This window comes from Chenopodium album, chromosome 17 (assembly GCF_948465745.1).
Source record: "Chenopodium album chromosome 17, dcCheAlbu1.1, whole genome shotgun sequence".
NCBI classification, from domain to species: Eukaryota; Viridiplantae; Streptophyta; class Magnoliopsida; order Caryophyllales; family Amaranthaceae; genus Chenopodium; species Chenopodium album.
Genome location: NC_137850.1, coordinates 17,484,688 through 17,498,513, shown reverse-complemented (window position 1 = coordinate 17,498,513; position 13,826 = coordinate 17,484,688). Strand labels below are relative to the sequence as shown.

General features: G+C 36.1%; 1 protein-coding gene across 1 annotated transcript; it reads right to left on the bottom strand.

The window, feature by feature from the left end:
- Positions 1 to 2,021: 2,021 nt before the first annotated feature.
- On the bottom strand, positions 2,022 to 4,465 carry LOC145587654 (ethylene-responsive transcription factor ERF054-like). The gene has a single exon (XM_081644372.1). It carries the CDS (start codon positions 4,017 to 4,019, stop codon positions 2,859 to 2,861), a length of 1,161 nt encoding a protein of 386 aa, XP_081500498.1. The 5' UTR covers positions 4,020 to 4,465; the 3' UTR covers positions 2,022 to 2,858.
- Positions 4,466 to 13,826: the final 9,361 nt, after the last annotated feature.

Genomic DNA, 13,826 nt, shown 5'->3' with positions numbered 1-13,826 from the left:
AATTTATCACCTCTTTAAGTTCAGTAGTTTTTTCAATCCTATATAAACTCGTCTAATATCTCACCCAAATAAACGTAAAACTTTTGTAGGCAAAGATGCATGTTTTAGAATTTGAATACCATGAAATTCTTGATTGTGATGAACGATGATCATAATTAAGAAAGTTAGTCATAACTTATAAGTGTTAATTTTGCTAGGATATTAATTTTTTAAGGAGCGGATTTAATCTTGTGACTATTAACAGGCACAATCAACAATTGATTTAGAAAGGGTAATGGAAGCCTAGAAGACCATATGTTTCATCGTGTACACAATTTGAAAAACAATTTGGTTAAACAACTACATAGCTTTACATTTTATTTTCTTCTATTTGTATTCAAGAATTGGTTTGTTTTGTTGTTTAGCCTTTTGGGCCGTGCAATACATGGGTTATTTATAGATACATAATACACGGGTTGTTTATATGTATATAATATAAATTTATATTATAATATGTTTTTATTAAAAATGAATAGCTTATAAAGGAGAAGAAGGGGTGAAAATTGAATGTAATTTTAGAATATATTAAGTAGGGGAAAGTGAACCAAACAACATTCATACATGTATTGAATTAAACCTAGTGTTTTTTAAAATGAGAAAAGGGATTAAAAAATAAATAAATAAATAAATAAAAAGGTTAAATGAGGTTACATGTGACATTGAAGAAAAAAAAGTTTAGATGTGTCATATGACATGATGACCATGATCATTTGTGATTTTAAATACTAAGTATACATATTTACAAAATATACATATGTGAACCTTAATTGTATAAGATTTAAAAAATAGTAATATTATGTATTAATATTTTTGTTAATATGATTGAATACTAAATGTTAATAAATTTTAATTATTAATATAGACCCGTGCATCTAAATCTAGTTTCATTTTATTTAAATTGCAAACTGTAATCGAAAGACGTTTAAAGTAAAAGGCTTAAAAGCGTTGTAAGTGCTTGACAAAAAGGAAAGTAAAAATTAAAATACATTAATAAAAGATTTGACTAGTACAAAAATAATGAGATTTCAACTAAAATTCAATCATGTCTTAATTGTAAAAATAATTAAAAAAAAAAAAAAACAGTTTAGTCAAGGAATCCAACAGATCAAGATGGGGAGGGCGGGAAAGTCGGTTCCCTCCTCATGTTAGTAATTATGAAGATTGAAAACTAAGAACAAAAATATTGACTCTCTTTTAGATATTGTGAGAACTGTACTAAAACGAGGCTTAGTTATTAGCCACGAATTTTGGTTGGTGTAAATTGCGAACTGCTTCAACTAATATAGCTGTTTCAACTAAATCTTCAAATTGAGAATTGTACATCTCCAGTCAGCAACGTCTATGTTGTGCAACAACAGTAATCCTTATGTCCATGTTTAGTTCTTTAGTTGACAATTTTCTTTAAAGTCGTATGCATTTGTAGACTTGTAGTTAACGCCCATGATATATCACATATTCCCTTCGTATATAAAGTTTCCAAAAAAAGAAAATAAAGCAAGTAATAAACTACAGCTGTAAAAAGAGAGTGAATCAAGTAATTAAATATAAAGAGAGTACACAAAAAGTATACCTATAAAATATTAATTTTAAATAAATTATACATTCGGGCATATAAGAGCAACTTCAATGGCAAGCTAATTTGACAATTAGTTTATCATGCCATATAAGCTTTTAAGCTAATTATCATTTTAGCTACTTTTTTTTCCAATGACTAGCTATTAGCTTAGGTACTAGTTGTTGGATTTGTTGGATAGAAAATACATATAAAGAGCTTAATTGGTGCAATGAGCATTTTTATTTTGGCAAGTTTAATTCCCAAGCAAATTAGCTTGGCAAAGCTAATTTGCTTAGCCAAGCTAATTAAGTTTTCTAGCTCCAATGGTCAAGCTAATAGCTAGGGAATTATTGTAATTGCAAGCAAGTCCCTAGCTACAACCATTGGAGTTGCTCTAATAGGAAGGTGTTCTAGCTTGATACGGAGCAGTAATTATAACTCTTACCAACACGAAAGGCACACTATGACTTTGATTTGTTTAGTAGTATTTTGAAGGACGGCTACACCATTTATTCAGGAATATAATTTTCAAATGAAGCCCTAAATATCTCAAACATTATATTAATATGCTTGTATGGTACATGATATGTTTGTTTAGTCGCAAACCATATAATATATTACAAACATATGAGAATAACACAAAGTGTCAATAAGGAACATACAACATCAACAACCAACATTAATACATAATCCGAAAATGATATACCTAATTAGTATTAATCACTACTACCAAAGCAATATAATAAATCCGAAAAAATTAAGGAAAAAAAAAATGACAACCATCTTTAGCTACTGAAAAATGCATAGCTTGAGATGGAAGGATCAACTACAAAAGAAGGATGGCCCTTTTTACCAACTACTTCTATCAACTGTTTCTCTGAAGAAATACTGCATCTGTCTGAGATTAAAAGTGAACTAGTAATAATATGACAACTAAATCGGGACTATTACTTCTGCAAATGGCTTGATAATAAACAGCCTACATGCAGCTAGCAGATGGATGGGATTCACTGGCTTTATAAAAAAATCTCAAGCCAGTGTATTTAGATGTGATAGAAGTAGAAAGTGATATAGGGCTTAGAGTAATGCAAACAACATTCAAGTTATTCTAAAAAAAGAGAAGTGTGAAAAAGAATAGAAGAAGCAGAGGAAAGAAACAGAGGAAATGGTAAATGAAAGTGGGTAACAAGACCTATGAATAATGAAAAATGAAAAATGAGAAATGGGAATCTTAAGAAAAAATAGAAAGGGTAAAGAAAAGAAACTAGTCTTGATCCTTAGAGAAAAAAGGCCTCATAGGACAAGAAGGGGAAAAAGATGGTGATGAACCAAAGAATTCTTCCTGTTGATTTTGTTGCTCTTGATGATAATCAGGGTGACTTAAATTCGACGTGAACGGGTTATTTTGTTGCAGGAAAAGATTATTATCACTAAAATTATCCCAAACAGGACTTCCTGGTCCCCAACCAGCGGGAATTGCATTCAACCAAGCATCAGTCATTTCTTTCCAAGGCCATTCGGAGGTCTCGGAACCGCCTTCCCCGGCAGTCTGAGCTGGATCGCTCATCACTGTCACATCGCTTGAAGCAGCTCCAGAGGATACCTCTGGCTCTACCTCTACTGGGGCCGGTGGTGGTGGGGCTTCCATTTCTTGAGGTTGAGTACATGATGAAGGTGTAGTACTATTACCTTTGTTAAGAAAAAGCTCAGGGAAATTGAGCCTTGCATTCTCCCCTCGTAACTTAAATGCCTCCCTGTCATATGCTAAGGCGGCATCCTCTGCAGTGTCAAAGGTGCCGAGCCATAGCCGTGTTCGATTTCGTGGGAGGCGTATTTCTGCCACCCATTTCCCCCAGTGCCGCTGTCTCACGCCACGATATAGCTTGGTGGTTGAGATAGGCGGCACCGGGGTTCCTCCTTGAGGCATTTGCCGTCCAAATCCTTGGTTGGCAAATCTGTTCATCATCATTAATCTTCCTCTTGGACTTAAATTCAATGCTTCACTCCAATATTGGAGTTGCTGCATTTGTTGATTCGACGATGTATGCTGATACGGATACTGATATCCACAACCTTGATTGAACGAGATCATCTGCTGCTGCTGCTGCAGTGGAATTGTTTGTGTGTTTAAATCAGAAAACTGAGGTTGATTCATTTGATTGGAAGAACCATCAAATGTAAATGGAAATGCAATCTTTGAAAAAGGGAAAGGATTAAAAAGCTGTGATTGCGAGGATGGAATAAACTGGCGTTCCGGACTTCGAATTTTCTTAGAGGGACGTCCTGCAGCAGCACTGGACGCTTCACCAAAAACTGGCGTCCATTGCTGTTGTTGAGGATTTCCTTTCCCTTTATCTCTATCCCATACTGTCTTCCCCATATTCTCGGTCCCTTCGGTCATCTCCTTCGCCTTTCTACTGGACATGATTTCGATTTTCTCTTAAGAAAAGATCAAAATTATTAGAACCTTACAATTGCTTGCTTGCTACTTTTCTAGTTACCTAGCTAAATACCTTATGAAGATGCCGTTCAATTATATACAAATGTTTTCGGCCGAAAAAGAAGTCGAATATTGGAACCTAATCATAGGAAGGACAGAGAAAATATACTAACAAGGAGGGAGGATTTTAAAGATGAGGATTCGATTAAGATGAACTGATTCCAGGCTGAAATTCAACTAGAATCAATAAAAATGAAAGGCAAAGAATATTTTATACTGCATCCTCTAAATCTTCAAGGTTGAAATTGTGATGCGGAGAATATGCAGTAAGCAAGTTGGTGGTTCTAGAATAATGGACAGGAGAAATTTGAAGGGGAAGAAAGTTTGGAGAAGAAGAATGTTGTAAGAGAGAAAAATCTGAGAATGGGGTATGTTTTGAAGAATTTAGAAGCAACTTGAGTTTGTCAGCAGGCTTTTATAGGAAGCCAAGTATTAGATTTTTTTGTCTCACGATTTGTTTTCTTTTGTTTGGGCTCCACACGGTTCCTTTCACATAAACTTTATAGATTTTTCTTTTTCTTTTCCTTCGTAAAACTGTTGGCATCCATACCTTATAAATAGTATAATCTTGCTCTTACAGTGTTCTGACATTTATAATCCAAAAATGCATATTTACATATTTGCCCCATTTAATATTAAAAGGTTTTTATTTTTTTATTTTTTATACTATAATACCTTCTCTTTATTTTTACGTACCTTTTCATCTTTCCACTCAAAGTCACTAACAATCTTCAAAGTATTTTTTCACTTTTGATTTCAATTTTTTTTATAAGGTTTTGATTAATTTTTGGTATTATCCTTTTGTGATTTTAGGGTTTGGGTATTCATCTATTTTTCTTAAAAATTTGATTAAATTTTGAAAAAAAAATGGTAGATAATTGTGAGGAGGGTGTGTCCATCATAGGGGAACCTTCTCCTCTATGCCCATGACCCTTTAAAAACATAGTACTTTACACTTTTGAATAATGGAGCAAAAAACAGAATCAAAACGCAATAGAAGAATCGCAGAAAATCACCAAGAATCAACGAGCTAATTCCATAGCTCTGATACCATGTTACAAACAGAGAAAAGAAGAACAAATTGAACGAAAGAGAGAGAGAAACTTTATGGAATTTTTGTGTATTTTCTGAATAATGATAAATGGGGAAGAATACAGCTATTTATAGTCTAGATACTTACAATAAAATATCTTACTGTAAATATTACATCGTAATAAAATGCAGGCTAGGACAAAATCTGTTATAACTAATTTGCCAGCTAGGACGATCATTTCTTGGAGGAAGCTTCTAGAGTACACTGGATGCTTTTAGAATCTGAACTGTATTCAACATCCCCCCTCAAACTTGGCATAGGGGAAGTCATGCCAAGTTTGGATAACAAGAGATCCTGTTGTGTAGAAGGTAGGACCTTTGTAATAACATCTGCAAGCTGAGTTGAGGTAGAGGTCAGCTGTATTAACCCCTCAAGCACCTTGTCACGTATAAAGTGGCAATCAATCTCTATGTGCTAGGTGCGTTCATGGAACACAGGATTCCTAGCTATATGAATAGCACTCTGATTATCACAATGAAGAACAACTGATCTCAAATGATCAACATCAAGTTCCTCAAGCAAGTTAACCAACCAAGTGATTTCACTTGCTGCAGCTGCCATGGCACGATATTCAGCCTCACTTGAAGATTTTGAAATAGTACCTTGTTTCTTAGACTTCCAGCAAATAGGGAACTCCCAAGCATAACAACAAAACCAATAATGGACCTTCGACTGTCAGGACAAGAACCCCAGTCAGAGTTAGAGTATGCTTGAAGGATTGGTGTGGCTGTACCATTAAGCAAAATTCCCTTTCTAGAAGTAGCACCAACATCATTGAGAGTGTGATGCAGAGCCAATGGATGAGAAGATCTTGGCTCTATAAGAAATTGACTCAAACTCTGGACAGTATAAGACAAATCTGGTCTTTTATTGGTGAGGAAATTATGCTTTCATACCATTTTCCTGTAATACTCAGGATCAAGTAAGGGATCAACATCATCAGGTGAGAGTTTTAAGTGAAGAGGCAGAGGAGTGACAACTTTCTTGAAATCAAAAAGACCAGAGTCTTCAAGTAACTCCTTGGTGAATTTCTTTTGAGGGAGAGAAATACCAAAATCAAAATAGCTAACCTCTATTCCCAAAATGTAGTGTAACCTTCCGATAATGAAAGTTTGGTGTAAGTGAGTCTTCAAGGAATTGATGCTACTTAAATCACTACCTGTAATAATAATGTCATCAACATATACTGCAACCAAGGTAGTGTGAATGCCAAATTTCTTAATGAAGAGGCTGATGTCCCAATAAGACTAAGAATAACAAAGGAATTTGAGCTCAGCTAGTGACGTAGGGAAAATGTAGGTCGTTATCTAATCTTCCCTAGAACCAAACAAATTTATAAACACTTAACAAACCTAAATACGAGTATAGGGGCAAGTCAAGGGTCGAACCCAAAGGAACGGTAATGTTCAAGGGCTCTGAATTATGCGCCTAAGCTAGGTCAAAGCCAAAGATAAGAGAGAACACTAACAACTAACAAACAAACAACCAAACAAATAAAACACTAGGGAATGGTGAAGGGAATATTTCAAGCATCCCACACTTGAGCCCCACTGTGATCATACACTTAAGCATGGTGGCGTCCAAAGGGAAGGAAGCTAGAGTAAAAGAGTCGCCAACAAGTTTTAGGAACTTGTAAACCGTCCACAGGATGAAGGTTACACCCCTTCACGATACATGAGATCGCTAACTCCATAGGTCTAGAACCATGACTTGATATCCGGGGATGAAGGTACAAATCCAACCTAAAAGAGATTGAACCTGCCCTAAAAATAGGCCTCTACTTTATTCATCTCGTATTCATGTGCGCTTTCTGACTAACATACAACCAATAGGTTAACCCTAAACCTGTTTATCTATGTAGGTTGAAATTAATGCATAAACAAATCTATTATTGGCGATCACTTGAATTATAATCATATTAACCTAAACAAGATTATTAATTATCTTATTAAGCGTGATTACAAGTACAAATTCCCTTTAAACATGCATAAAAGGCGTGATCAAGCAATAACAAATAATAATAATAGTAAGCACCATAATAATAACAACAATCATCATCATAATAATCTCAATAAAGCATAATAATAATAGCAAGATCCTAGGCATGATACTAACAAGATTAATAACAAATCCTAGCATGTCACTAAGCAATAACAAATCCTAGCATGTCACATATCATGCTTTAACTAAACAATAAAGATCAAAGTTTTATCCCTAACATGATACTAACATGATATAAGAAAAGAATAGGAAGCATCATGCATGATATTAGAAACATTAGTTATTACCCTAAACATGACACTAGGAATCATAAAGACATCCTAACATGATACTAGGAATCAAAATAATCAAAGCATGATTTCTATATCAAAATAATAACAATTAAATTACTTACTTGGATGCCTCGTATCTCTTTCTAATAACAAAATACACGCGTTAGTAACTTCAAGGAAAATAATAAATCAAACAATTAAATTAAATAATTGAAATAGGGATTTGGAACCAAACCCTCAGAAATTATAAACCTTTCACGTCTAGGGCGAAGGCAACTTCGAACTTGGCTAGGTGTGTCTAAGACTAATGAATGTGGAATTTTGTAAAAGGGGAAGTTTAAAAAAAGAATAGAGAGAGAGAAAGCTTCTAGCTTTTAGAGAGAGAAAGAGAGAGATGATGATTGTGAATTGTTGATGAAAATGGAGAGATACGACCCCTATTTATAGAAAAAAAGTCCGAAAACAAATCAAGTCCTATTCGGAATAAAACTGACATCTGTCTCTAGGCGACAGACATCAATGCCAGGGACAGAATTAGCGCCTAGCGACAGACGTTAGCGCCAGGCGACAAACTCTGTCGTTTGGCGCTAATTAAAAGATAAAACGCCCTTTGCACGTGGAATCCTCTTCTTAATATAATTAAGCAGCAAATTCCGTGTTTATCAAATTAAAATCAGGTTTATCCTAAAACACTTATTTTATTCCAAATAAAACTCTTTAAAATATAATTACTAATCCTAATGCCATTAGAATTTAAAAGAACCTTTCAAATATTCTATAAGATTAAAATCAATCCTAATAACTTTAGGAATAATAATTAATAGACCCTCCTCTATATCATTGGGCCGCATATAAAATTCATTTCGGGCCCAATTTAGTATTTTGGCCATAACTTCCTCATTATTCATCGGAATTGGGCTTATAATACATCGTTCGAAAGCTCTTTTCGAGCCTAATCCAACTACACTATTATTGGACCTTTATTATGGACCAAAATAAATTGGACTTGCTAATTTCATAAATAGAGTAAGGAAAGAAATGTTTACGAAAATCGAACGAAAGATATTTTTAAAAAATATCCACATCACTAGACTTTTCACACTTTCACCTCGTTCGATAATCAAATGATGTGAAAAGTATTCATCACTTGGTTTGGTTTTGGGGAGACACATTTGGGTGTTTACAGAAGCCCCCACTTTAACTGAGTTTGGAGAAACGCATGTTTCGAAAACGAAAGTCAAAGTAGCGATAGGGACGGAGGATGATTCAGAACGTTCTGCGATCCTAAATCATTCTTGTAACGCTAATACCTGCAAGCTAGCATTAGTTAAATAGATAAAAGAGTTAAGAAACGCATATCTTGCACCGTCGAGCACACGTCTTTGAAGTAATCAATTTTGTTTGACGATCTTCCTCAAGCTAGGGGACATTGCCTAAAGACTGCTCCGCTTGTAGGTGCCTTCAATTTATGCTATTTTAGTCTTCCACATCTTAGGGAACACCATCAAAGATAACTCCGCTTGTAGCCATCTTCTATTGTTTATGATAACTCTCCACATCGTAGGGAACATCGTCGAAGGTGACTGCTTGTAGCCATCTTTACTTGTTTGTGACAATCTTCCACATCCTAAGGAACACCGTATATCATTGCTGCTACATCACAAGCTATTTTCTTGAATCATGGTGACAACCTTCCCAATCATAGCGAATGTCGTCGAAGATCGCCCATCTCGTGCCATCTTAATCTGGGTGACAACCTCCACAATCTTAGCGAACGTCGTCGAAGACCGCCCATCTCGTGCCATCTTCTCAAATCTAGGTGACAACCTCCACAATCTTAGCGAACATCGTCGAAGACCGCCCATCTCGTGCCATCTTCTCAAATCTAGGTGACAACCTCCACAATCATAGCGAACATTGTCGAAGATTGCCCATCTCGTGCCATATTCTTAAATCTAGGTGACTACCTCCACAATCTTAGCGAACGTCGTTAAAGACCGCCCATCTTGTGCCATCTTCTCAAATCTAGTGATAATTTCCACCATCCTTGCGAAAGCTATCAAAAACCGCTTCATCTCGAATCGTTCTTTTCTCAAATCAAATAATAACCTCCCCAATCATAGTGAAAGCAATCGAAGGCTGTTTCATCTCGAACCGTCCTTCTCAAATCTAAGCGAGAGACTCTTTTGGAGCCTTCTATTGAAAGCTTCTTCATCTTGAATCTTCAAATCTTCTTGTCCTTACTTTTAGGAGTAATCGACCTTTCTAGCTTTGGGAAGAACTTTATCTTAAGATTCTTCGATCTACAAGTCAATCTCTATAGAAATCTCCATCCTAGGGATCCTTTGTGATTATAATCAATCACTACTCAAATTAGTTTTCAAATTCGCTTAATCAATATGCAATCGATAATTTGATCGTCATCAGGCCGATCATCAATCAAGATCGTAATCGGGCCGACTACTAATCAAATATTTATCAATTGCTCAAATGTTCTTCAAAAAGGCTCGAAATGAAAGTCGTGATACCATCGAAGGCCGGCGCGAAATATCAAAGCCGTCGCGCAGCGAAAGGTCTGTCACACCGCGTCAAAGAATATTGTGATGGGCCAAGGTGTATGGTCCTACGCCGGGGTGCATCCTACTGCATGGTGCTTTAATCTAAGTCCGAGCTTTTTTGCTCATTCATTTGTGCTCAATCTAATTGCATGTGATTGTACCTGCATCTATATTCTTTGACTATAGGACTTTTCTCATGTTTGTAATTATCTTAGGGTTGACCTAAGGCTCGGTGTTACTCAACTTAATGTGCAAGACCACATATGACTTGGTATAACTCAAGATGATTGATACGTGTGTTAGACTCAACTTGATGTGACATGACATGACATGACTCAATGTGCATGACTCGTGTGTGTATTGATGTGCTTGACTCAAAATGCAGAAAAGCAAAAATTTTCCGTCATTTTTGTGGAGGGTACCGACTTTCTCTCGAAAAAGAAAGACGCAAAAAAGAAAAAAATGAAGTGTTTGAGGTGCATGTTGAATGAGCTTAGTTAAATGTATATGTCGATGTTGTATCTCATAGTTCAAGGATTAGTTCATCCTAGGCTATCTCAATTGTTGACTTGATGATGCAAGTATTTAGGTAACTTAGGCACAGAGGCTAAGCACTTCATACTTTGTGATGCAATGATGAGTGAGTGATGAAGGACTCTAAGATGACGAGGCATGCTTCAACGTCGTGTTGAGATTTCATGACAAAAGGTTCCTAAGGGGAGGATTATTTGTCTATGTATCTGTGATGTGTGTGAAAGTGACACTAAAGCTAGGCTGCAAAGGCTAACGGTATGGAAAAATATTATTTAAAGAAGAGTCAAATGATGGTGACTCTTTGGCTAGGTAAGCTAATGATGTAGGGATCAAGCCCCAACTCTAGCTCTAAGTGGATAGGGATGAGCATTGGAGATCCCTTGATATGATCAATTATGAATGTAAATATGAACGCATTTTTTATTACGGCCGCACCTCATTGTGAGGTTGCCTACGTATCCGTTAGGAATCAGGCCGAACGTAGCTCTAACCGAACCTCGCACAAGTGTGTGTATACCTCAAAGAGGTCTTTTGAGGGTTATAACGTGGTTAGGCTAAAGGTTAAAGAAGAAGGGGGGATAAAGGCTCAAGACCCTAGATAATCCCCCAAGGTGTGCAACCTTGCTTTTGAAATCTTTATATTTTTATGGTTGAGGTTTCCTCACTTTTTAACTCTCTTTTGTTTATATTTTGCTCTCTCTTTTTTTGCTTTATCATTTTTCAAATTCAAATCTCTTTTTTATAAGCGTGGGCAATCCCGACCATGCGGTCTATTACTCACTTGGCATTCATGTTTCTCAGGCACGGTACCGAGCACTCGACAAGAGACGCAATCTGAGACGTGTTCATATCAAAGACATGTTCATATCAAAGACATTGGAACACTTGCCCTTATGCACACTTTTATATTTTTTGCTTATTTTGAATATTTTTTTTTTTGAGATCTAGGTAAAATCACTCAAGTTTTGTATTTACATAAGTTGCACCATCCCTTCCCAAGGTTAGGTAGATGTGGGTTAGAAAAATAAAGGTCTATCGTTAGACGAGGCTCAAAGTAGTTTGTCAAGAAATGATTGTATATTTGAAGGTGATATGATAGGCTACAAGGGGTGCCTCAAATCATTGGTATACCTTGTTCTTAGTTCGACATGGATTTTTTTTTATTTTTTATTTTTTAGAATGCGATGCAATGATCATATGAAAGATAAGAAATGCTCATTTATTAAAAGGAAAAAAGATAAATCCTACAAAATAAATCTAAGGAAAATAAAAGGTTCCTATGCTAGACTTATTGGGGGAAAGGAAGAATCGAAGAAATAGAAAAAAAGAGTCACGAAATCTTGTCGTTGAAGCTCGCCTCGTGTCTTGTGCTTTACCATCACTCGGTCTTCTTGCCGGCTGGAGGTATGGGAAGCTTGTTATTATCGATCAAATATTGGATGGCTTCTTTTAGCTTCCAATAGTTCTCAGTAGTATGACCCTTACCTTGATGGTACTTGCAATGTGCATCTAGGTTCCAACTAGGCAATCTCTTCTCAGGTGCAGGATCTTGAATAGGTCCAATGGGAGTAATGAGTCCCTTGGCATGGATTCGATCGAAGGCAGTATCATAGCTCATCCCAATAGGAGTGAACTCTTTCCTTAATTGCTTTTTAGATCCTTGGTTATCCATGGCTAAGACTTCATTGAAATCAAAGGTACTAACGTTGCTGCTAGAGTGGGTGTTTTCAGAAGAAGAAGGATTGTCGTTCTTCTTTCCTTTCCAGCCACTGTTGTTGCTATTTTTAGTAGCTTTTTGCTTTGTGAGGTCATCTTCGATTTCAATACCTATGTCGTAGACGGCCTTGAAAGTATTCAAATTATGTTGATATTTCAAATGCTTCGAATATTTGTCTTGAAGGTTCTTGATGAACATCCTTACAGGCTCCTTTTCAGTAGGGACCTCGACCATATTAGCGGAAGTTTCTCTCCACTTGTTAAAGAAAAATGTGAACCCTTCGTTTTCTTTTTGCTTTAGCATCTCAAGTTGTCTATGGTCTGTTTCAACTTGAATGTTGCACTTATATCTATCAATGAAAGCTTTTATTATTCCATCCCAAGTAGAGGTCTTTTATTTGTCAAGGGAAAAGAACCATTGTTGACAAACAGTTTAAAGAGATAAAGAAAACAAAGAATGAAAGACTTTCCTATCAATCCCTTTAATATTCATGACGGTTTCAAAAACCCTTAAGTGAAAGTAAGGATTGTCAGTTGGCTTGAACTTAGGGATGTCATTGGCATTGAAATTCTGCGGAAGAAGCTCCCTATCCACCAAGACCCCTTGTGAGCTAATGCCCTGGAACCTATAATCATTAGAGAGTTTTCTCAAGCTTTCTTGCATGAGCTCCATTTGTTGTTGCTTCACAGGGTCATTGATTTGAAGGGCCATAGCCTTTATCAATTCAGTTATGTTAGCCACGTCTTTCCTAAGTTCGTTGACTTCCTCTTGTGTTGCCATTATCTTCTTAGCTTTTCTTTTCCAACTAACTGGTTTGTCAAAAGGTAGTACTTGAACAAAGGTGTTGTCCTTGATTAATCTCCCTTCTCTCCTTGACCAAGTGCTGTGAAAAGGGAAGTTATGGATACTTTTTGTTAATTATTTGACTCAAACTCTATTCAACATGCAGTAGATGGAAGGAGGTAGGAAGAATGAAGGTTGTGATATGGAGAAAGCATGTAGAGAATGGAAAGACGATGTAGATGGAGAGATATGAAAGAATTAGGAATATAATGTACCCCCAACTCAAATGACGGAAAAAATCGACTCATGCATGAACCTAAGACATGGTCATGATGACATATACACAAAGTGTGTGCTAATACTAGTGAGTGTAGGTGACATGTTTGACTCGTGTCATGACCATGGGACTAGACTATGTGACTAGACTAAATATGACTATTGTCATTAATAAACTGATTAAACCGATTAAGAAAACTGATTAATTAGACTCGTCGCGAAGACTTGAGCAAAAATATGGACTGTTGCTGGAGCAATAGGACTGTCGCCAGACACTAAAGACCAGCGCCAGACGACAACATTGTCGCCTGGCGCTAATTACTAACGCATGGCGCTACAGTCCAGACTTCTGCGCTATTATTGGAACATTGGTCTGGAACTGTTTCCAGTATTTTTACTTCAAAAGGACAAGCCTAAAAACGTACTAAGTCAAGTTTGATCAATTTATTTAGATTTTAATCATTAATTAATTAATTAATTTATCAAAGTCTTTTAGTC

What these genes read in the sequence shown, in the direction of transcription:
- LOC145587654 (XM_081644372.1), bottom strand. Translation starts at nt 4,019, where the DNA reads ATGTCCAGTAGAAAGGCGAAGGAGATGACCGAAGGGACCGAGAATATG.